Source organism: Sapajus apella, unplaced genomic scaffold (assembly GCF_009761245.1).
Source record: "Sapajus apella isolate SASKATOON/1434 unplaced genomic scaffold, GSC_monkey_1.0 scaffold166, whole genome shotgun sequence".
In the NCBI taxonomy this organism is placed as follows: Eukaryota; Metazoa; Chordata; class Mammalia; order Primates; family Cebidae; genus Sapajus; species Sapajus apella.
In genome coordinates, this window is record NW_022437106.1 from 2,235,008 (window position 1) to 2,259,492 (window position 24,485).

The 24,485-nt window shown below is 49.3% G+C and overlaps 2 protein-coding genes and 1 pseudogene across 5 annotated transcripts in view; 1 reads left to right on the forward strand and 2 right to left on the reverse strand.

Annotated features, from left to right (window-relative positions):
* Positions 1-184: 184 nt before the first annotated feature.
* Positions 185-12,563, reverse strand: TOB2 (transducer of ERBB2, 2). Of its 2 annotated transcripts, none has more exons than XM_032267203.1 (2): positions 11,544-12,563; positions 185-4,100 (listed from the first exon to the last, which is right to left on the reverse strand). In XM_032267203.1, exon 2 carries the CDS (start codon positions 4,036-4,038, stop codon positions 3,004-3,006), a length of 1,035 nt encoding a protein of 344 aa, XP_032123094.1. In that variant the 5' UTR covers positions 4,039-4,100; positions 11,544-12,563; the 3' UTR covers positions 185-3,003. The 2 variants fall into 2 exon arrangements, with proteins under 2 accessions (XP_032123094.1, XP_032123093.1); XM_032267202.1 differs by having other exon boundaries at positions 11,548-12,562.
* LOC116542337 lies at positions 8,527-8,643 on the forward strand (annotated as a pseudogene).
* Positions 12,564-22,118: 9,555 nt separating the features above from the next.
* PHF5A (PHD finger protein 5A) overlaps positions 22,119-24,485 on the reverse strand; it is a 9,923-nt gene continuing 7,556 nt past the window's right edge. For 2 of the 3 annotated variants that reach the window (XM_032267121.1, XM_032267122.1), the window contains exon 4: positions 22,119-22,763. In XM_032267121.1, coding sequence (XP_032123012.1) covers positions 22,674-22,763 — 90 coding nt within the window. In that variant the 3' untranslated portion in view covers positions 22,119-22,673. The remainder of the gene's footprint in view (positions 22,764-24,485) is intronic. The other variant, XM_032267123.1, reaches the window with a different exon arrangement.

The following is a 24,485-nucleotide window of genomic DNA, read 5'->3' on the forward strand; positions in this document are numbered from 1 at the left end:
AAGTATCCTGTGTTGATGGGATGGATAGGTGGTCAAAGAGGGGCACCAGGACAATTATGTACATCCTGGGCTCAGTCACTGTAAGGGGGACCAGTCATTTCTTGGAGCCTATAAGGGCTATGCCAATCCCATTCTCTCCCCAAAGGGACCCCAGAAACCAAGAAAGTCAAGAGCAGGCAGAAGGCTATTATATATCATGCTTTTAATACAAACTTAAAAAAATCTGGAACAATAGAAACTGTACAGATTTGATCTTTTTGTTTTGTTTTTAAACTAACATTTCTAAACACACCAACATCCCATTCCAAAATATTGCACAACATTCTGAATACAAAACCCTTGACTGTATTCCTCCTTCACTAAAGAAAAGTTCATGACCCTGCTCCCCGGGCTCCTCTCCAGGCGTGCCTCAATGCCCCCTTCCCATCCCTAGGGAGAAAACTAGAGAATCTGTAACTCACTGCATTGAGAAAAAGACATCATTCTGGACTAACAGTTTCCATTCTTCACAAGATAATCCACCTTTTGATTTGTTCCTGGGAAAGAGGGATAGACAGAGGATGGGAAAGGGGAGAAAAGGTTTTATTCTCCTCTTTTTTTAAAAGTTTGTTTTTCCTGAAAAAATATGTTTCTCTCATCTTTTTAAGAAAAAATCTTGAAAAGAAAAAAATTATGTTTTTTACGTTAGAAATATACATATATTATATATACCTCTTACATTTTACAAATGTAGCAAATTATTCAATACAAACGGACACCAAAAAATGTAAAAAATAAAAAAAAAAAAGTTTTCCTATGAAACCAGGTAAATTAGTGCAGATTTCTGTTTGTTTTCTTAAAAAAAATAAAATTGAAGCAAAAATGCCTAGATTTGAGACAAGACAGACTGAACTGGGCCCAAGAGCCCAGCACTGGAGTCATGCTCCTGAACACACATTTTTCTCCATATTTCAAAAGACACAAAGGGGTTGGCCTCCCCCATCTCCCTACATGTGAGCAACAAGCTGACCTGGTGCGGGTGGGCGCCTGTGTGTGTGGATGGGAGGAGGGCTAGAAGGGGACATAAGGCAGCATCCAACCTTTCCCAGAGAGAAGCTATCTGCTGGGCCTGTCACCTGTGTGGGAGCCGAGGACAAGGGAAAGGGTGGCCGAGACTGGGCTGGCTCCTGAGAAGTCTAGGGGAACAGATGGTGCTGGGCTGAGAAGCCAGGGGATTGCCTGCCAGGGGAGGTAGAGCTGGTGCCTACTGCAGGGAGAGGAGGCTGGCAGTGCTGGCCTGGGCTGGACCCACTGCCATAGCAGTTGCCTACTTGGGGTCCCTGGGTAGGATGGAGTGAGTGTGGTGCCAGGGGCTTTGGTGATGAGACCCTGACGCCAAGTGCCCCACTTTGCAAAAAGAAAAAGTTCATGACCCTGCCCCCTTGGCTCCTGTCCATGCTTGCCTGGCCTCCTAGGGTGTGAGGAACAAGCCCTCTCGTGGCAGCGGCAGAAGAGCAAGCACTCTCCCATGATCCAGTGCATCACCCGGGAGTGCTGAGTCCCTGTCAGGACACCACTCCTCTCAGCATCAAGGTTGGGGTTGGGTCAGGGCTGTGAGAGGGGACGGCAAGAGGTACCGAGAAATTCTCAACCTGGCAGGGGCACAGATGCACTCAAATACCACCACCGAACAAGAGACCCAAAGTCTCAACTCCAGGCTCAGGGCTGCCCCCTACACACACTAACACCAAAATCCCATTCTGCCTCCCTGCCTACCTGTAAGGGTGCTCAGGTGAGCAGCTCTCACTGAACTAAGGTCACACAACAGGAGGGTTGAAGTCCAAGGACTTCTCATAGGCATCAAGGACTTGGGTGTTTCCTCTGCCCTTCAGAGCTAACCTTTTTTTTTTTTTTTTTTTTTTTTTTTTGGTCAAAAACAAAAGGGCAGATCCCTCCACAGTCTGCAAACCAGTTCCTTCTGCAGTGCTTTCTATGGGAGTGTCTTGGGCTCAGCCACAGTGGTGTCATCCTGCCACGCACACTGCCCTGCAAAAGGACTGCCAATACCCCCAGCCTATTCTCCAGCCTCACACATAAAGAAGCACTTGTTGCAACCCAGAATCACATGCAGAAGGAAAGCTTCACATGGCTTGGAATCCTTTAAAAAAGGACAGCAAACCAAATACACACATACACACACATCCCTCCCTACCCACAACCTCTGGCCTGGGGAAGAAGGGGCCACATGAGGGAAAGAAAGGCCACATGCATCGATAGCCAGGTGGCCAGGGCCATGGTGATGGTCTGGGCCTAGAGAGAATGGTGGGGTGGGGCCACAGGACAGAGATGAAAGGAGTTCCACTAGACAAATGTGAACCTCCCAGTGGTCACAGACATCAGCTCTAAGGGGAGGGTGTCAAGTGGCCAGTTGGTAGCTCTCTGTGGCCCAGCCTGAAAGGGAGCAGGGACTGGGGTCGGACCTATTCAGGTGGCAGGACCCGAGAAGGCCTGCTGAGGTTGGATGGCTTTGAGTGCGAGGATAGCTGGGTGACAGAGGCAGTGACATGAGCCAGCCTCTCCCTGTTTCAGGGAGGATTAGGCTTCAGCTGCAGCTCTTCCTTCCCTGTGAGCTTGGACACACCAATCCTAAACCAGGAGTGTGAAGGAGGAAGGGAGGAGCAGGGAGCAGCAATTCACATCTGGACCATTCTTAGCACAGGAAGCCACTCATTAAAGATGTTATATAGAAAACTACATGTAAGAAGGAAAAAAAAAAGAAATATAAAACCCAAACCAACCAAATAAATCACAGGCCGGTGGGCGAGCAGTGGGGGTGAGTGAAACACACTTCGGTGCTTTGTGGGGCCCTCCCATTCCGTGCCTGGGCTGCATCTTTTTTCTAGAAGTGAGAGTGAGAAGATCGAAAATCTTTTTGTACATTTTTCTTTTCCTTTTTTTGGCCTTTCATTTCCTTTCTCTTTTCTGTGGTCTTGGGTGCTCCTGGCCCTAGGGGCAGGTAGATGGTCAGTTGGCCAGCACCACGGGCTGGAACGGCTGGCTGGGATACTGCATGGTGTTCAGGTTGTAGCTGAGGCCTTCCACGAAGGGTGTCTTCTCCAGGAAGAGGCTGTTGGCACCACCTCCAAATACCTGGGCCATGTCAAAGCTGCTGCTGTTGCAGGTGCCAGCCCCACTGCCTCCAAAAGGGCCTGGGGTGCCACTGCCCTGGCCATCGGCCCCATCAAAGAACAGGCTGGGTGAGCCACCACCATTGTACACAAACTCCTTAGCATTGGGCGAGAGCTGGGATTGAGGGGCTGGGTTGGCCGTGATGAAGTTCAGTGAATGCATAGACAGAGAGAGGCTCTTGTGCTTCAGCAGGCTGTTGGTGGGTGAGCGAGTCATGTGAGGCTGCTGTGGTGGCTGCTGGCCACCCACCCCACTGCTGGCAATACCCCCACCACTTCCTGCCCCGCCCCCCTTCTTCATCTTAGTGGAGCCAAATTTGGTGGCAGCAAAAGAGGCGGTGGTGAAGGTGATGGGCTGGGCGGAGCGGGGAATGAAGGTGGGGCTGGGTGACTGACCAAAGGATGGTGATGGGGAGTTGGACAGGGAGCTGTCCTGGCTGCCGATGGGCACGAACACCTGGGCATCAGGGTTGAAGCTGCTCTTGATCTCCTTGTCCAGCTCAGGGGCACCACAGCCCTCACTGTCATCCAGGTACAGCACTTTCACAGCTCCCTTCTCGCCAATCTGGTAGGACACTTCAAAGGGATCAATCCAGACGCTCAGCTCCTCAGGCACATTGGCCCGCACATCTTCTACTGCTAGGCCACTCCGCTTGGCAGCCAGCTCTACCACAGGGTCCACCATCTCCCCAATGTGAACACAGCGGAAGCCAGAGCCCTTCAGTGGCTTCTCAGGGTACCAGTGGCCTTCATATTTCTTTTTCAAAAGCCGCTCTAGCTCTTCCCCAAACAGGTCTGCCCGGCGCCGGGGCAGCTTGTTGTACAAGTAGGAGATGATGAAGTTCAGGGCCACTTTGATTTCTAGCTGCATGGTCCTTTCCTAGGCAGAGAATCAGCACAGGGCACGTGCACAGCCTTGGGCTCCAGACGGCTCTGGGAAATGAGGATAGGCACCGTGAGAAGATATGCAGAAAGCTGGTGGTAACCAACAGCTAAGGATAGACAGGAAAACACCAACTTTGGATCACACAGACCCAGAAGCTTATTTCTGCCCCACCAGTGACTGTGGGCCCTAGTTTCCTCATCAGTAACATGGGGCTATCATGAAGTTAAGTTAGTTCAAGATATAAACTATCTCACAATGTACCTGGCAATTAAAAGGTAATTGATAAAGTTAGCTACTATTTTTAAGTAATTCTCAAGAAATAGGGAAGCTGTGTTTTCTACCATCTTGAGAATTCAGGTCACTGTATGAATGACACTAAAAAAATCAAGTCCCTTAATCAGGTGGAGAAGAGAAGGCTCTTGCTGTCTCCACAATATCTTGGTAAAGTCGTGCTCCCAAACTGTCAGACTAAGATATAAGTTTAAAATCTTTGGTTGTCCTCCTTAAATGAAAAGGGATACAGGTCACTGTACAGAAAGGAGCACTGCCAATTTTTCACTGGGGGCCTGGACTCCAGTCACATCCATCTGTCATCATGGGCCCCATGGGTGTTATGCTGTCTGGCTCAGTCTGGGTTTGCAGAACTGATTTAAGAACTCCACAGAATGGGCCGGGCGCTGTGGCTCATGCCTGTAATCCTAACACTCTGGGAGGCCGAGGCAGGTGAATTACCTGAGGTCAGGAGTTGAGGACCAGCCTGGCCAACATGGTGAAACCCTGTCTCTACTAAAAAATAAAAAAACTGGCTGGGTGCAGTGGCTCATGCTTGTAATCCCAGCACTTTGGGAGACCGAGGCGAGTGGGTCACCTGAGGTCAGGAGTTCAAGGCCAGCCTGGCAAACATGGTGAAACCCATCTCTACTAAAAATACAAAAAAAATTAGCTGGGTATGGTGGCAGACGCCTGTAATCCCAGCTACTCAGGAGGCTGAGGCAGGAGAATCACCTGAACCCTCCGGGAGGCTGAGTTTGCACCATTGCACTCCAGGCTGGGCAACAGGGCGAAACTTTGTCGCAAAAAAAAAAAAAAAAAAAATTAGCTGGGCATGGTGGCGGGCACCTGTAATCCCAGCTACTTGGCAGGCTGAGACAGGAGAATTGCTTGAACCCGGGAGGCAGAAGTTGTAGTAAGGCGAGATCATGCCATTGCACTCCAGCCTGGGCAACAAGAGCAAAACTCTGTCTCAAAAAAAAAAAAAAAAAAAGAAAAAGAAAAAGAAAAAGAAAAGAGGATGAGCCCCAGGAAAAAGGCAAGACCTGTGACAACCAGAGATGTGGACCAACAAGGGAACTGCTGACTGGAGGCTGCCCCAGGGAAGGAGAGGACAGGAGTGGGAATCTCTGTAGTTTCTGATGAGAATGTAAGTGATGAGGGTGGCAGAGGAAAGAAATTTTCCATCACCCTGCAGCCTCCAGCAGGAACCCATCATCACTCAGTCTCCCAGGGACTGTCTAACCACCTGTCCTCGGCACCAGATCAGATTTATCAAGTGTTTGGAGATGCTTAGAGAAAAGGCAGCCCAAGATAAACACCAGATTGTTATTTTGGGATTCTCTCACAGCCAGATCCCACTGAGGTCAAAAAGGTTTACTCCCTCAGCTTGAGCCAGCTTCATGTCTCAGGAAGATGATTTGTGAGGTCCTGTGAGCCTGTGATCCTAATCTCATTTTCTCCAAAAGGGCAGCTCCAGGGTTCATGCTGAGGGAGAAACTGAACTGAAAGAACTGGCTCTGAGGGGAGGCAGAGCCAGAACATGCTCCTAGCCAGACCTCTGGGCAACGCTGTACTGCTGAGCTAAGCACAGAGACATGACTGCTCCATGATCTGTCAAGGGCAACTTCTGTCCTGTTAAAGATTCCGGGCTGGATCTTGATTCAGATCCTTTCTGGATCCAGTTTGAAGTATCCAGGTGCTAATTTCAGGCTTAGGGATTTTGAGTTTTCTATACCCGCCCCAACACATTTCCCTGTAATTCTCAGGCCTGGGCCCATGGTTCTTAAGGGGCATTTTAATTTAATTTATTTATCTATTTATTTATTTTGAGACTGAGTCTCATTCTATCACTCAGGCTGGAGTGCAGTGGCGTAATCTTGGCTCACTGCAACCTCCGCATCCTGGGTTCAAGTGATTCTCCCACCTCAGCCTCCCAAGTAGGTGGGATTACAGGCACATGCTACCATTATCTGGCTAATTTTTGTATTTTCAGTAGAGATGGGGTTTCACCATGTTGGCCAGCCTGGTCTCCAACTTCTGGTCTCAGGTGATCCACTCGCTTTAGCCTCCCAAAGTGCTGGGATTACAGGTGTGAGCCACCATGCCTGGCCTAATTTTTTTTTTTTTTTTTTTGTATTTTTATGTAGAGATGGGGTTTGACCATGTTGCCCAGGCTGGTTCTTGAACTAACGTGTTCAAGCCATCCATATGCCTCAGCCTCAAATGTCTATTCATGATCAACACAGATCAATTTCAGGGCTTTTTTGGGTTTAAAAAGTAAGAATAATAAAAAGAATAAAGGGCTTTCTGTTTATGAGGATCAGGCTCATCAGCAGATACAAAGCTAGCCACCAGAACCACGAACCTTCTCTCAGGAATGGAAGTCTGAAAGGGCCACATGGTCCATAGATGTGTCAAACATGAAGCAGACTAAAAAGCTGTGAAGAGACAGGCGTGGTGGCTCACACCTGTAATCCCAGCACTTTGGGAGGCCGAGGCGAGTGGATCACTTGAGGTCAGGAATTCAAGAACCGCCTGGCCAACATGGCAAAATCCCATCTCTACTAAAAACACAAAAATTAGCTGGGCATGTACCTGTAATCCCACTACTCGGGAGGCTGAGGCAGGAGAATCACTTGAACCTGCAAGGCAGAGGTTGCAGTAAGCTGAGGTCAAGCCACTGCACTCCAGCCTGGGTGACGGTGAGATTCTGCCTCCCAACCCCCGCAAAAAAAGCTGTAAGGAAAGTTGATACTGGTTATCTAGAGTGGAACCTGGTGTTAAAGACAGTATTTCCAAATACTGTCTAAAATTATTTGATTCCAATACTGTTTGAAATCTAAAACAGACTGAAGTCAACCTACGATATCTCTCTCCCAAGGCACCATGTGGCCCCTTAAAATGCACCTCTTGGTGTTCCACTGAGAGCAAAGAGCTTCTACACCTTTCTAGGCCTCCTCAAACCTGGCTGAATAATAGCCTTCCAAGTTAACTACGCTGAATAGTTCAGCCTCAAAATGGGAGCATTTTAAATGCAGGACGAAGTCATTGGGAAATAAGCCTCCCACCCCAAAATACAATAGAACCACTGTCATCAGCCCTGCCTAGCTAACCATTTTCTGCAGCATAAGCAACTAAAGCTGCACACCAATTTATATCTCAGTGATGTTGCTGCACAAATAAGGAAGTATATAATGCCACCTTTGCCTCTTTAATTAGAGAACAGGCCAGACCAGATGGCTGTGGGGTGGAACCTTATAAAAATGATGGACAACCAGAATGAGATTTTCTGCTCTATCAGCTCAGGCTCTAATTTTGACTGCAAGAAGCTTATGGAGCAGAGGATTAAAGCACTGGTGCTAGCTTGTCTTTAGCTAAAGATAGGAGTGGCCATTAAGAGGGGTTTGTTCATTTTTTAAAAAGCTATGAACAAATTCTAGAGCTTACTATATAAATATTTATGGAAGTATAGTAAGATTAGAAAGCTTAGAAATAACTACCTGTCAATAAAGGGAACAAGTAAAGGTATTCATTAAGCGACTGCAGAGGACACTAAGATCTTTTCCAACCCCAATATAGGCACAAATGGCCAAAAAGAGCAAAATAAAAATGATGAGGTGTTTAATAACAGCAAAATCTCCCTTTTGTCAGCCTATTAAAAAAAGCAAATAACGCCGGGCGCGGTGGCTCACGCCTGTAATCCCAGCACTTTGGGAGGCCGAGGCAGGTGGATCACAAGGTCAAGAGATCGAGACCATCCTGGTCAACATGGTGAAACCCCGTCTCTACTAAAAATACAAAAAATTAGCTGGGCATGGTGGTGCGTGCCTGTAATCCCAGCTACTCAGGAGGCTGAGGCAGAATTGCTTGAACCCGGTTGGTGGAGGTTACAGTGATCCAAGATTGTGCCATTGCACTCCAGCCTGGGTGACAAGACCCAGAGTTCGTTTCAAAAAAAAAAAAGGCAAATATGAGAGCAAAATTCTGTCCAATTTCACTAAGTACCTTATCCTCACTTGTTTACTTCCAGCAGCAAAGTTAAACTTGGATTCCGATCCCTTGTGCTGACTTGTGTTTTTAAAGATTAAGTACTTAGGAGAAAGATGATGGGGGAAGAAGTGGGGCATGAAGCTGGGAAAAGGCCTCAGTCAGTGTCAGTGGGATTCCAGAGAGAACTTCTGACAAAAATGTGAGGAAGGTGCCTACGGCCATACAACCCTGAACGCGCCTGATCTCGGAAGCTAAGCAGGGAAGCAGGGTCGGGCCTGGTTAGTACTTGGATGGGAGACCGCCTGGGAATACCGGGTGCCGTAGGCTTTTGGCTCTTAAAAAAAAACAAAAACAAAAAAAACTTCTTGGAGACTTTGTTGAAAAAGAAAGAAAGAAAACAAAGAAAAAAGAAAAAGAAATTTTAAAAAAATTAAAGAAAAAAAAAAATGTGAGGAAGGGGTATGTCCGTGTGTGTGTACGGGCACGCGCACGCATGCATGCTCTAATGTCAGAGTGAAGGAAGTTCTGCCCACCCCCACCCCGAGACGGAGTCTTGCTCTGTTGCCCAGAGCTGGTTCAAGCGATTCTCCCATCTCAGCCTCCTGAGTAACTGGGGTCACAGGCGCGTGCCACTACGCCCAGCTAATTTTTGTATTTTTAGTAGAGCAGGGTGGTTTCACCATGTTGGCCAGGCTGGTCTCAAACTCCAAACCTTGTGATCCGCCTGCCTCGGCTTCCCAAAGTGCTGCAATTACAGGTGTGAGCCATCGCTCGCAGCCGGAAGATTTTTTTAAAGAAAATTGTGTTTAAAATAAGGAATGGAGGGATACCGGTGATGGAATCCACTGAGCCCCAAACCCAAAAAGATATTCAGACACCTCTAAGCCTTAAGACGCAAAATGTCCTACAATAAAGGACTATGGGACTCAACTGAGTATGGAGGGGCCAGTAGGTGTTACAGGCCGGGTGGATGCTAGTACCCTGGCGCTGCCCGGGGAGTGAGAGCCAAACGCAGGCAGTTCCTCTTTTTAGTGAGACACAGGATCCGCCCCAACTCGCTGGTCCCAAGGGCAGAGACCCAGACGGGCGGGTGTGGGTTGAAAGGCTTCCAGAACTGGTGCCGACTGACTACATCACCACGCCCAGTCTCACATCATCTCCCCTAAACATAGACTGGTCAACCCTAGGTCTGACTACAAGGCCCCTTTTGGCTAAGAAGATCCTTTCTAGGGCACTCCATATTCCTCAGGAGCCAGGAAAACTCCACTCAACCCCAAAGTAGGTGGGAAGGCCGGCAGCGAGGGCGCGCTCTGCACTCTGGGAGTTGTAGTCCTCGAACGCCTCCGGACCGGGCGGCAGCGAGTGACCTACTTTCTCTGCACACTACACTTCCCTGAGTACTTTGTGAAGACCTAACTGGCTGCACTACGCATGCCCGGTAAGGGGAGCTGACCGAGGGTCGGACAGCCCAGGAAAAGTTTCCGATGCACATGCGCGCTGTGGCTGCCGGCGCCCCCCTCCCATCGCCTAATACATTTCATATAGCTTCTACCCAGAATGCCTACTCCCCGTATTGTATGGCCCCACCACATCCTCCAGGCTTTACGAGAGCCTAACTTTCCCACCTTTCCCTTCATCGCCTCCCATCACTGTTGAAACTAGGATCTGCTTCTAAAGAGTTTTTTCTGGGTGAAGGGAGCGGGCTGGCTTAGATAAGGTCACCACCCCCTCCCCCCACCACCTTAATCTGAATACCAGGGCCTGGGCGGCCCGTCTGGGGTTGCTGGATGGACGGTGGATTCAAAGGGAAACAAGCCTTTTCACTTAATGCCTAGCGGACTCGGCTCCAACACCCCAACAACCAGGAAAGGCAAGGCAGGAATCAAACCCAGTTCTCCCGTCCTCTCGGCCAAAGAAATTTCCAGTCAAGCTGTGGGGAGGCGCCGGGCCAAGGCCAGCAGGGACCAAGCCTCACCCCATTTCTAATCCAATTCTGAGTAACCAGATCCGGGAGAGGGAAATAGGAAAAGGTTCCCAGGCAGAGAAGAAAAAAAATTGTACACCTGACACCTGAGCATCTTCTCATACTAAAATTCTGTGTATCTCCTCTCATGGCAAGGTCTGCTCTACGACCAGACTTAACAGATCCTCAGCAAGCTCCACTACTGGGTGTTAAACCTCCTTAATCCTTCCTCCCACACAAGCTTCTTTCCCCTGTGCTTCAAGGAGGGATGGGGGCAGACGCCCAAGAAAGCAATAGGGTTGTTTTTCTGCTGGAAAATCAGAGATGAGGGACTCATTCCAAGGGTACCGTGGGTGAGAGGGAGAAAAAGACCGTTTAGATACGGAGCAGCACCAGAGACCTGGCCTCTGCCGGCACCCAAGTTGAAGCTTGCTGTGTGTGGGGTTCTGGTTTCTCCTGGGGGAGGGAGAAGGCCTGCAGGCAGTGCCTCCTCTCTGCACCCTCCTTCCCCTCCAGACTTCTGGTGGTCAAGGGCACAGTTCATCCTCCGAACAGGAGGGGAAGGAGTTTGGGGGTAGGGCTCCCACCTCACAGGCACCTTAGCAAGATAACCGGAATCCACTCACTGGCACTGGTCTAAGGGGACTTTTTTTTCTGCCCAGTTTTCCCTTAAGACACTGAAGAGTATAAAGAGCTCAAGCCGAAATGGTGAACTCTGGCTCAGTGGCCCAAGGACAGTCTCCACGGACCTGTCCTGTCGCCAGAGGGGGTGTCCCACCTCCACCCTTCAGGCTTCACAAAGCCAGAAATAGAGCTTATTAACAATTACCACCCCCCTTCCCTGCACATGGGAAAAGAAGCAGAAAAACAAGGCCTGGATCCCTTTCCTTCCTCGGATTTATTTAACGGTGGGGGGAGTTACGTTTCTTTGGAGAACAAGGAAGATCTAGCGAGTAGCTGGGATATAAAGAACTGGGGGAGGCGGGGAAGGGAGGAAATGCACCCCACCCAAGAGAGGGCCACTCTTGGAACTGGGAGAAAAGGGAGCTCTTGGGCACCCCAGGAGCAGAGATGGCGTGAGGAGAGGAGCAGGGAAAAGGGGGGTCTAGAGGGGAGCTGGAGGGGGAAAGAAAATGCTGGCCAGGCGGGGGAGGGGGCGGCAGCAACGTGGAGAGTCCAGCAAAGCGGGAGTGGGGCGGGGTGGGAGAGGCGGTCAGGCCGGCTGGGTCTCGGGGCGGGCCCCCCGCCCGCACGCCCCCCCCACTCACTCGGGTCTCCGCGGCGGCGGGGCGCTCTGCCGGCCTTGGGGCGGCTTCTCCCTCCAGGGTGGTCCTGAGCGCAGGGCGGAGGTCTCTCTCCCTTCCTTCCCGGGTGCCCGCCGGTCGGGGACCGAAGTCCTTTTCGTCGTTGAGGGTTGGGGGATGAAGCAGGGGGCTATGGGCTAGGACTCTCAAGAATTTCTTTCAGCTCTTAGGAGGTCGGGCTCGGCGGCGTGGGGACGGCGAGCAGGCGGACGGACCAGCGGCTACGGCGCGGGGATGGCGGACTGGAGGGTGGTTCGTGTCGCGGAACGGAAGACGGTCTGGGCTGTCGCCGGCGGGCAGTCCTGCCCTTCTGGCCCCGCGCCGCCCGAGCCACTGGCTTGCCTCCGCTGACAACCCACACCTTCCCGCGCCCCGGCCCGAAGTGAGCAAAGTCAATGAAAAGTTTCACCCTTAGCAACCCTGCGCACGGATCTCGCTTCCCCACCCCTGCGTGATGCGTCCCTCCGCCCTGCAGGGGCGGGGCCGGAGCCCGGCCGGGACTACTTCCCAGGCCGCCATGCGCTTCAGCTCGCTGGTACCGCGCGGAGCCATTCCTCGGTCCCTTGGTGCAAGCGGAACCTGACTGCTCTGGCTCCCGCCTTTCCCTCCCCGTCACAGCGACGCGCCGCACTCCTTTTCTTCATTCCCACACCACTCTGAACTCGTGCGCGTTGTGTAAGGTGTTCTCCCTCAGGACAGGCGCTCCGAGAGGGCTGAGGGCGGCCTGAAGCCGGGTTGCTCACGGGCCGGACACAGTGCTGTCTTTAGTTGTGTTTGAGGGACGAGTGTCGCGGGGGAAGGAACGGAGTCACCAGGCCCTCCGGGAACTTCCCCGCTGACTCCTCCGCCCTGCACCTGCCTCAGCGTACACGGTTCGGACCTTTGCCCGAGCCATTTCCCAGGGCCTTCCTCCAGCTCCGGGTGTCTGGCCCTGCCCGCGGCCCTCGCATCGCCCCAGTTACGGCCTCTGCGGAGGGGACGGCGCGGGCTCTGGAAACCAGTCGGACCCGTTTCAGGCAGGCCTGAGTCTTCCGAGTGTCTCGTGCCTCCTCGGGGTACTCAACGTCGAAAGAAGGGCAATGGGGGACTCTGGGGCCTGAGCCACGCTGTGCGGGAGGAAGAGGCGAGGACTAGGCCGACGGTCGGGAAAACGAGCTGAGCGCTACAATAGACCTACCCCTCACCGCCTTTGGCGCTCCTTTACTCGCAGCCGGGAGGGCCGGCGCCGGCTTTGCGCAGGCGCGCGGGCGCAGCCTCTCTCGACTCGGGTTTGCTCTCCGTGGCTAGCGACCCCAGTGTGGGGCACGCGGGAGAGCCACATTTCTTCTAGTCAGTCTCGCTGGCATGGAGTAGCCCCTGACCGTGCAAGGGGTGCCGGGCTCGCAGCCACTACGGCCCCTCGGGCGGCGGAGCTAGGCTCTGTGAACTCGGGACTGGGCGCACCAACCCCGCGCCCTGAGGCCCCCTGTCCTGCCTTTGGCCACGCGGGCTCCTCTGCCTCTTTGTGACTGTGCGGGACACAGAGCCAGGGATAGAGAGGGCTGTGTTCTGCGATCACAGGCGGACAGGGCTGCCGGAAAATGCAGTCCGGAGCCCCCGGGAAACTGCGTGGGGTGTTCGCCCGAGTCCCTCCTTAGATGACCTATTTCCCAGTTCTCCCTTCCCCGCCCCCACCTTTTTTGTCATTCCAGACGGTTCCGGCCCAGCAGCAGCCGCCAAGCCCACGTTGGGTGGCGAGATCCGAAAGTTTCCAGCTACGAACAGTTTGCATTTTTTTTTTTCCTTGATCGCTTTTTTTGGCAAGGGCAGAGAGCACCGGTAGCGTGGGGGTTCAAATGCGCTTTCCCTGAATGCAGCAGAAAAATGCCGGGCTAGAGGGCAAACTCCACCGAGACTGGGAGGCGGGAGGGAGCCTGAGCGTCCCCCCATCCCCCACACCCTGAGCGCCGCAACCCCGGGGGCACCTCCAGGGACTACTTGCCTTGTGCGTCAGCGAGTGACAGCGTCACACACACGCCCCCTCCCGCACAGCCCCGCTGCACCCTTCTCTTCCTCATCCCTTCCCCTCCCCTCCCCTCCTCTCTTCTCCGCTAGCTCTTTCCACCAGGCAGGGAGGCTCAGCCGACCTACACTCTCCCAGATCACCGAAAGCTAAAAATATAGCCGGCGTGTTAGCAACAGCCTTTCCATTGGTTGGGGGACAGAGAGAGGCGGTGTCTGATTGGGTTTAGGATCCAGCGTTAGGACTGGGTCCTTGGGAGTGTGCGTTTGCACCAGCCGGCATGGCAAGGGATGCTGGTATTTGTAGTCATTGATTAAGGCAGCCATAGAAATAGGTGGACTTGTATCCCAGTTGTGCTACCTACTGTGTGATCTTAATTTAATGCAGCAAAACTCTCGACATCACCAAACCTCAGTTTCCTCATCTATAAAATGTAGCTCGTATGGGGGATTAAGTACGATGCTGTATGTAAAGCTTGGCTCAAATCATTGCTATTCTTAATTTAAAGATAGGTGTTTGCGCCAAATTGCATCATATCATGCATATCCAGTGCTCAGTATGGTGTGCATTCTCCAATGTGAAACCTCTAACAATGGTGAAGGTGAGCTGAGGCAAGTTGTCCTCAGGAAGGACAGCTGGAATACATATAAGCAGTTAAAGGGTAGACGTCTACCATTCTGGATAGGCTGAGGGAGGGCAAACTGAATCCTTAGAAGGAAGGCCATGAATTTCTGGGTGTTTGTGCGTTTAATCGAATCTCCTCTGCAACACTGGAAAGATACGAGCCCTCAGCAGCAGCATTAGAATGAAATGATAAATCCAGCCTCCTTGGTGGGAGCTCTGGGTAAAAGGTTAGCATGTAAGTAAGAAAAGATAAAATAGAGGGGGGAAAAAGGTAACCACCCTTCTTAACTGCTGATGTCTCCATTTATCGTGTGGTGAGGAGGAATTTTTTTTTCCTCCCCACTTGTACCCAGTGTGTGATTACATCTTGCCAGGGTGTAATTGTGAGCTAAATGCCTACTCAGGCATTTCAGATTCCCCTCCCATTTTGAATAATCATGTGTTGAAAGGCATGCACCATGCTTTCAAAATGGTGAGCTCCATGAACAAGCAGGTGAGGCAGGGAGAAGGTGAGGGGCACATCCCCTGTCTGAGAGTAAGCAAGATGTGGTGCCATAACAAATCAGACTGGTCATAATTGGCCTCAGTTAACTCTCAGAGATGAGTCACCCTCTCATACACACTCCAGGGCAAGAAATTTTGTATTGTTTCTTTGAAGTTATTTAAGAGAATATTTCCTCAATTTGATTTCTTCAGCAGGTGCAAAAGAAATTGGCTTTGGGGAACTGTGGTTGGCTACTGAAGAAAAATCATTTAAAAATTTTTAAAATTGGCCGGGCGCGGTGGCTCACGCCTGTAATCCCAGCACTTTGGGAGGCCGAGGCGGGTGGATCACGAGGTCAAGAGATCGAGACCATCCTGGTCAACATGGTGAAACCCCGTCTCTACTAAAAATACAAAAAATTAGCTGGGCATGGTGGCGCGTGCCTGTAATCCCAGCTACTCAGGAGGCTGAGGCAGGAGAATTGCCTGAACCCAGGAGGCGGAGGTTGCGGTGAGCCGAGATCGCGCCATTGCACTCCAGCCTGGGTAACGAGCGAAACTCTGTCTCAAAAAAAAAAAAAATTTTTTTTAAATTTTATTTATTATTTATTTTGAGACAGAGTCTTGCTCTGTTGCCCAGGCTGGAGTGCAGTGGCACAGTCTTGGCTCACTGCAGCCTCCACCTCCCAGGTTCAAGTGATTGTCCTGCCTCTAGAGCAGCTGGGATTACAGGCACACACCACCACACATGGGTAATTTTTGTATTTTTAGTAGAGATGGGGTTGCATCATGTTGATCAGGCTGGTCTTGAACTCCTAACCTCAAGTGATCAGCCTGCCTTGGCCTCCCAGAGTGCTGGGATTACAGGCATGAGCCACCATGCCCAGCTGACAAATGATTTTTATATAGAATTCACTAAGACTGTGAATTCTAGTAAAGAAGGTAAGTGAACAAACCTGTCTTGCTAAGATGCTAAAATGCAGGGTTCAAAGAAAGTAACATTTTAGCCTTGGTGGTATCAACAGGTCACTTGGGACAGAGCTGATAAGGAACTGAGTGATTGGGAACAGGTAGAAATAATCAGAGTCTTTTAAAACAGGAAAATTCCAAGCAAGGAAAATAATCTTTTCCTTCTATGTCTTTGCTTCAAACTACAATTAAAAAGCTACACATCAGAATAGAGTGACACAGTCTCTCTGAAATTTGGTCAGTTCAGTTTGATTCCTTGGGAAGTTAATTTTAATTTAGAAGTTGCTAATTGGCAGACCAAGGTCCACATCTGGCAGATGTATTTTCTTGGCACATACTGACATATTACTGTTTTAAAAGTGAGTTGCCGGCCGGGCGAGGTGGCTCACGCTTGTAATCCTAGCACTTTGAGAGGCTGAGGTGGGTGGATCACCTGAAGTCAGGAGTTCAAGACCAGCCTGGCCATCATGGTGAAATCCCATCTTTAAAAAACATAATAAAATAAAAAAAAATAAAGTGAGTTGCCAATATTGAAAATGTGGGATATTGTACAAAAATAGCTTAAGTTGCCACTCGTCCTAAATTCAAAATGTCTGGCAACACTGGACATTAAACTGGCAGCAATTGTCTGGAGTTGAATAGCAGCTGTCTCTTTTAGACGGGGCTTGTGTTCTCTGGTTGCCTAAGGTCCCTACCACTCCCCTATTGTGTCCCAGACACAGAGGCTGAAGGTCATATACCATTTATCATCACACTTGGGCTATTCTTCTTATACCCCTTCCTTTTCAATTAATGATATTACTCACCCAGACTCTGCAGTTTGTGACCCCTTTTTCGGTTTTATTTAGCAAGTAATTGTTGGAGTGATTGCCTATTGTATGCCCTGGGTGGAAGGAGAGGCAAAAAGAACACAAGGATTTTATTTATGATCTAGTTAGTTGTTGTTGAATAGAGACAGGGTCTTGCTAGGTTTGTTGGCCAGTTTGGTCTTGAACTCTTGGCGTCAATACTCCCGCCTCCCAAAGTGCTAGGATTATAGACATAAATAAGCCACTGCACCTGGCCTAGTTGTTTATATTTTTATTCCCCTTATTTCATCCCCACCCAGCCCCTCTTCTAGTTAATTTTTTTTTTTTTTTTTGAGACGGAGTCTCACTCTGTTGCCAAGCTAGAGTGCAGTGGCGCGATCTCAGCTCACTGCTGCAACCTCTGCCTCCCAGGTTCAAGTTATTCTCCTGCCTCAGCCTCCCAAGTAGCTGGGACTACAGGCACGCATCACCACGCCCAGCTAATTTTTGTATTTTTAGTAGAGACAGTGTTTCACCATGTTGTCCAGGCTGGTCTCAATCTCCTGACTTTGTGATCCGCCTGCCTCAGCCTCCCAAAGTGCTGGGATTAAAGGCATGAGCTACCATACCCAACCTAGTTAATTGTTTTTAAACTTGGGGTTGTCATCCCTTAGTCAGGGACATAAAACCTGGTTTAAGCCAGGCACAGTGGCTTATGCTTCTAATCCCAGCACTTTGGGAGGCCAAGGCAGGCAGATCATGAGGTCAGGAGTTCAAGACCAGCCTGGACAATATGGTGAAACCCTGTCTCTACTAAAAATACCAAGAATCGGGCCGGGCGCGGTGGCTCAAGCCTGTAATCCCAGCACTTTGGGAGGCCGAGGCGGGTGGATCACAAGGTCAAGAGATCAAGACCATCCTGGTCAACATGGTGAAACCCCGTCTCTACTAAAAATACAAAAAATTAGCTGGGCATGGTGGCGCATGCCTGTAATCCCAGCTACTCAGGAGGCTGAGGCAGGAGAATTGCCTGAACCCAGGAGGCGGAGGTTGCGGTGAGCCGAGATCGCGCCATTGCACTCCAGCCTGGGTAACAAGAGCGAAACTCCGTCCCAAAAAAAAAAAAAAAAAAAAAATACCAAGAATCAGCCAGGCGTGGTGGAGGTTGCAGTGAGCCAAGATCGAGCCACTGCACTTCAGCCTAGGTGAAAGATCAAAATTCTGTCTAAAAAAAAAAAAAAAAACAACAACAAAAAACCTGGCTTAATGGATTTCAGCCAGGAATATTAGAATAGAATGGAAGAAAATGAAAATATCAGATTATAGCATGAACAGTAATATTGTCTCATGAAACTTTTGTTTCTGTTGTATGTAAGTACTAGACATGAAAATAGAAAATAATGCAAATGACAGAAATTTTGGGGTATAGTGCTTCTGGAAGCTTTCATGGGATGTCAGGGACTTGAAAGGAAGAGGTATCCATTTGGCCAGTTGATGGGAAGGTGGAAGGTTATTTCAAAGAAAGGAAACAGACAGCCATGGAAAAGATGGGGAGTATTCAAGGGATGTCCCTTCAACTGCGTGATGGAGTGAGGAGCACAGATAGAAGTTAAGTAAGGGCCGAGCGTGGTGGCTTACACCTGTAATCCCAGCACTTTGGGAGGCTGATGTGGGCGGATCACGAGGTCAGAAGATTGAGATCATCCTGGCTAACACGGTGAAACCCCGTCTCTACTAAGAATACAAAAAAAAAATTAGCCAGGCATGGTGGCATGAGCCTGTAGTCTCAGCTACTAGGGAGGCTGAGGCAGGAGAATAGCTTGAACCCAGGAGGCAGAGGTTGTGGTGAGCTGAGATCGCACCACTGGACTCCAGCCTGGGCAGCCAGATTCCATCTCAAAAAAAAAGTAAGGAGACTGGGTGTGGTAGCTTATGTCTGTAATTCCAGCACTTTGGGAGGCTGAGGCAGGTGGATCACTTGAGGCCAAGGGTTTGAGACCAGCCTGGCCAACATGGTGAAACCCCGTCTCTACTAAAAATATAAAAATTAGCCAGGCATGGTGTTACATGTCTGTAATACCAGCTACTCAGGGAGGCTGAGGCAGGGGAATTGCTCGAACCCAGGAGGCAGAGGTTGCAGTGAGTTGAGATCAAGCCACTACACTCTATCCTGGGTGTCACAGCAAGAATCCGTCTCAAAAGAAAAAAAAAACAAAAAGGGTGGGGGGAGGCCAGGCGTGGTGGCTCACACCTGTACCTATAATCCCAGCACTTTAGGAGGCTGAGGCAGGCACACTGCCTTAGTTTAGGAGTTTGGGACCAGCCTGGGCAACACGGTGAAACCATGTCTCTACTAAAATACAAAAAATTAGCCAGGCGTGGTGGCGTGTGCCTTTGGTCCCAGCTACTCTGGAGGTTGAGGCAGGAGAATCACTTGAACCTGGGAGGTGGAAGTTGCAGTGAGCCAAGGTCACGCCACGACACTCCAGCCTGGGAAACATAGTGAGACTCCATCTCTTTTAAAAAAAAAAAAAAAAAAAGAGGAAGAAGAAAAGCAAGCAAGCAAACAAACCAAGAATGGGATTATGAAATTCACAGAGGAGCAGATTTTAGTGGAATTGACTTGGCTGAGGTTGAACTGCTGATCAGTGTGGAGGGGGCATGCCCTTGGAGACACAGAGGCTTATGGAGTGTAGTTAAGGTGGTGTTTTGCAGGGCGCGGTGGCTCACGCCTGTAATCCTAGCACTTTGGGAGGCCGAGGTGGGTGGATCACCTGAGGTCAGGAGTTGAAGACCAGCCTGGCCATCATGGAGAAACCCCATCTTTAAAAACATAAATTAAAAAGAAAGGTGGTGTTTTGCTGAAACCAAGGGATAGTTTTTGAAACATCTGTAGTTACAAGATGTCACATGGATGAAAGTGGTTAACAAGTAACTGAAATTTTTATTTATTTATTTATTTTTGATAGGGAGTTTTGCTCTAGTTGCGCAGGCTGGAGTGCAGTGGCTCGCTGCAACCTCTGAGGCAGCCATGTCGGTTTACAGGCGTGAGCCACTGTGCCTGGTCTTTTTTCTTTTTTTTGTGACGGAGTCTTGCGCTATTGCTCAGGCCTGGAGTGTAGTGCAGTGATCTTGGCTCACCGCAGCCTCTGCCTCCTAGGTTCAAGCAATTTTCCTGCCTCAGCCTCTGGAGTAGCTGGGATTACAGGCATTCACCATTACACCCAGGTAATTTTTGTATTTTTGGTAGAGGTGGGGTTTCACCATGTTGGCCAGGCTGGTCTCAAACTCCTGACCTCAGGTGATCCACCTGCTTCAGCCTCCCAAACTGCTGAGATTACAGGCATAAGCCACTGCACCCAACCAAAATTGTTATTTTAAAATTTTTATTTATTTTTGAGATGGAGTCTCACTCTGTCTCCAGGCTGGAGTACAGGGGCGATCTCAGCTCACTGCAACCCCTGCTTCCTGGGTTCAAGCATTCTCGTGCCTCAGCCTCCCATGTAGCTGGGATTGCAGGCACAGGCTCACCCCAGCGTCTGCCTCCTAGGTTCAAGCAATTCTGCCTCAGCCTCCCGAGTAGCTGGGATTATTGGCGCCTGCAACCATACCTGGTGAATTTTTGTATTTTTAGTAGAGATGGGGTTTCACCATGCTAGGCAGGCTGGTCTCAAACTCCTGGACCACCCACCTCAGCCTCCTAAAGTGTAGGCATTACAGGCCACTGTGCCCAGAGTGAGTGTGTGTGTGTGTGTGTGTGTGTGTGTGTGTGTGTGTGTGAGAGACAGAATCTTGTTGTTGCCCAGGCTGAAGTGCAGTGGTGCAATATTGGCTCACTACAACCTCTGCCTCCTGGGTTCAACTGATTGTCGTGCCTTCCTCAGCCTCCCAGGTAGCTGGGACAACAGGCAGGTACTACTGCCTGGCTAATTTTTTTTTTATTTTTAGTAGAGATGGGGTTTTGCCATGTTAGCCAGACTGATCTCAAACTCCTGACCTCAGGTGATCTGCCCACCTTGGCCTCCCAAAATGCTGGGGATTATAGGTGTAAGCCACCACGTCCAGCCACTAGAACCATTTCTGTCAGGCTTCCTTACAGAGAACTTCAAAGGCAGAGATAATTTTAATTCAATTTTGGATATTCAGCATATCATAAACAATCAAAAGTTGTTGACCCAAACCAAAACCCTGGAGAAGTCCGAAGACTCATTTTTTTAATCCCCCTGGCTTTGCTAAGCGTAGTATAGACTTGGGCGAAGTCCCTAGATTCCTCAGGACCTGATGCCTTTTTTTTTTTTTTTTTTTTGAGGCAGAGTCTTGCTCTGTCACCAGGCTGGAGTGCAGTGGCGGAATCTTGGTTCACTGCAACCTCTGCCTCTCGGGTTCAAGCAATTCTCCTGCCTCAGCCTCCTGAGTAGCTGGGATTTACAGACATGCAACAGCATGCCGGGCTAATTTTTGTTATTAGTAGAGATGGGGTTTCACCATGTTGGTCAGACGGGTCTAACGCCTGATCTTGTGATCGGTCCGCCCTGACCTCCCAAAGTGCTGGGATTACAGGTGTGAGCCTCGGAGCCCATACTGTTTTTCTACATCTATGTTGTTAAAGACCAACTTGACTTGCTGTCTCAAACTGTCAATATGCCTCCTTGGGATAACTCGCTTATCACAACAGGCAGAAATGACAGTCGAGTTACAGTAAAAGACGCCTAAATCTGACCTTTGTCTGTTCATTGAAAAAAATAGGCCCTCTCATAATGAAATCAATCCTTAAAGAAGGATAGATTTAATGAAAAAAATTTATTTTCCTTTATGAAAAATAAAAATTAAAAAAAAAATAAGTACTTTATGAAACAAGTCAAAGTCAAGTACTCCTATCTCATCAATTTTTCTTTCCATCATTATTTTGAGATGGAGTCGCAGTCTGTCATTCAGCCTGGAGTAAGTGGCTTGATCTCAGTTCACTGCAACCTCCACCTCCCAAGGGTTCAAGCAATTCTCCTGCCTCAGCCTCCCAAGTAGCTGGGACGATAGGTGTGAGACACCACACCCAGCTAATTTTTGTATTTTTAGTAGGGACAGTGTTTTGACATGTTCAGGATGGTCTCGAACTCTTGGCCTCCAATGATCCACCAGCCTTGGCCTCCCAAAGTGCTAGGATTACAGGTGTGAGCCACCACACCTGTCCCATCATTTTCTTTGGGTGACAGTCTTACTGTTTACCCAGGCTGGCGTGCAGTGGCAGGATCACCGTTCACTGCAGCCTCACCCTCCCAAGCTCAAGCAATACTCCCATCTGAGCCTTCTGAGAAGCTAGGAGGTGCATGCCACTGCACCCGACTAGTTTTTCATAGAGATGGGTTTCTGCCATGTTGCCCAGGCTGGTCTTGAACTCCTGGGTCTCCCAAAGTGTTGGGATTACAGGCGTGAACCACTGTGCCCAGCCTCTACCATTATTGGAAGCGATCTCTTCAGTTCAAAATTAAAGTTGGACAGGAAGGAAAAAATAGTACATTTCTAAAAATGACTTTGGTTTACCTATAATGAAAGGCATAGGTGGTTTTGAAGTCCTTCCAGTGGTAATAAGAGGATAAGGTACTTAACCAATCCCACTACCTTTGTTTTGAATCACAAATTCCTTGGTGACTAAAATAAATTCCTAAAGTGACTACGAGAAAATAAACACCAACTTTATTAATATAATAGCAACAGAAAAGGCTTCCAATTTCTAAGAAGGAAATAACACCAGCACAAGTGTTTAAAGAGTAAATGCCTACATTTCTTGTTCTGATAGCTTCCCACCACACACCGAAGATTCCTCAAAGACAGTTGCCACCAGAGCTGCTGCAGGAACATGTTTTTCACTGGGCATAGCTTCACAGTCAACTCCTCAAGCAGAAGACTAAAATATTCTTTCTTTTTAGAAGATCTTGGTTGTGGAAGAACATATCAATATGGAGAGATCTTTGCTTCTCAAATTGAAGAAGCACTACTAACTAATATATCAATTTTTCTCTGATACAGTGTGCCAGAGTGCTCTATGAAGAATCCTTTTCCATCCATACCACATGTCTGGGTGAGAGGAGAGTGGCAAGCTACCAGTATACTAGCAGACACTCCTGGTGATGGTCTGTGCTCTGCTCCCTTTCTGCTGGTAGTAGTAGGCATCTTTTCTGGTAGCTGCAGCAGCTTGATGTGGGGGGAAGGAAGGGGCCACTGACCAATCACCTCTTCTTGAAGCCATATTTTTTGCGTTCATAGAAGAGATCTGTCTTAGAGCTCCCCAAATTAACAATCTTTGGGCAGCCATCTCTCTGGAAAACAGAACAGAGAAGTTGTTAAGTCTTTGAGCCTGAACCAAGAGTGAATTAAGATAAAAAATTTAAGCCCAGTGTGGTAGCATGTGTCTTTAGTCCCAGCTACTCAGTAGGCCAAGGCAGGAGAATCACTGGAGCCCAGGAGTTCGAGGTTGTAGTAAGCTATAATCATACCTGTGAATAGCCAGCTACTGTTACCCCACCATGGCCAACATAGCGAGACCCCCCATCTCTTGGGGAAAAAAAAAAAAAAATTTGGCCAGGCATAGTGGCTCACGCCTGTAATCCAAGCACTTTGGAGGCCAAGGCGGGTGGATCACCTGAGGTCAGGAGTTCAAGACCAGCCTGATCAACATGGTGAAACCCCGTATTAAAAAAAAAAAAAAAATTTGGTCACACAGTTCAACTTCTCACCTTAGTATTTGAAGACCACATTAACGGGTTTGCAAATGTGTCTAAACAATATCTCCTTAATTGGGAGGCTGAGATCCATCAGCACTGTTTCTTCCCAATCTCTTAGCACTTATGAAAGACCATTTTATAACTTTTGGATTAATGGTTTAGTGATTTATCTTACCAGTTATCCTATTATCCTATTTGATCTATCATCAGTAATTTTTTTTTTTTCCTTTTGACGGAGTCTTGCTCTGTTGCCCAGGCTGGAGTGCAATGGTGCAACCTTGGCTCACTACAGCCTCCGCCTCCAGGGTTCAAGCACTTGTCCTGCCTCAGCCTCCCAAGGAGCTGGGATTATAGGCGCCAGCCACCACACCAGGCTAATTTTTGTATTTTTACTAGAGATGGGTTTCCACCATGTTGGCCAGGCTGGTCTCAAACTCCTGCCCTCATGATCTGCCCACCTGAGCCCCACAAAGTGCTGGGATTACAGGCATGAGCCTCCTTGCCCATCCTATCATCAATAATTTACTAAATAGGGCTGGGCGTGGTGGTTCATGCCTGTAATCCTAGCACTTTGGAAGGCTGAGGCAGGCAGATCACCTGAGGTCAGGAGTTCAAGACCAGCCTGACCAACATGGTGAAAACCCATCTCTACTAAAAATACAAAAATTAGCCAGGCAGTGGCTAACACCTGCAATCCCAGCTACTCAGGAGGCTGAGGCCGGAGAATCACTTGAACCCCGAAGGCGGAGACTGCAGTGAGCCGAGGTTATGCCACTGCACTTTAGCCTGGGAGGCATGAGCAAGACTCCGTCTCAAAAAAATAAGTAAAATAATAGCCGAGGCGGGCAGATCACGAGGTCAAGAGATGGAGACTATCTTGGCCAACATGGTGAAACCCCATCTCTACTAAAAATACAAAAAAATTAGCTGGGCGTGGTGGTCCCAGCTACTCGGGAGGCTGAGGCAGGAAACTGCTTGAACCCGGGAGGCGGAGACTGCAGTGAGCTGAGGTTGCGCCACTGCACTCCAGCCTGGAGCCTGATGACAGAGTGAGACTCTGTCTCAAAAAAAAAAAAAAATTTACTAAACACCTAAGAATGTGCTCAAGGCCTGCCTACCCTCTATCCAGTGACCTACAAATTACACTTAGAATGCTGGATTCTCGGCCGGGCACGGTGGCTCACGCCTGTAATCCCAGCACTTTGGGAGACGGAGGCGGGTGGATCATGAGGTCAAGAGATTGAGACCGTCCTGGCTAACATGCTAAAACCCCATCTCTACTAAAAAATACAAAAATTAGCTGGGCATGGTGGCGCA

Coding starts and splice junctions, on each gene's coding strand:
- TOB2 (XM_032267203.1), bottom strand. CDS start 4,038: ATGCAGCTAGAAATCAAAGTGGCCCTGAACTTCATCATCTCCTACTTG.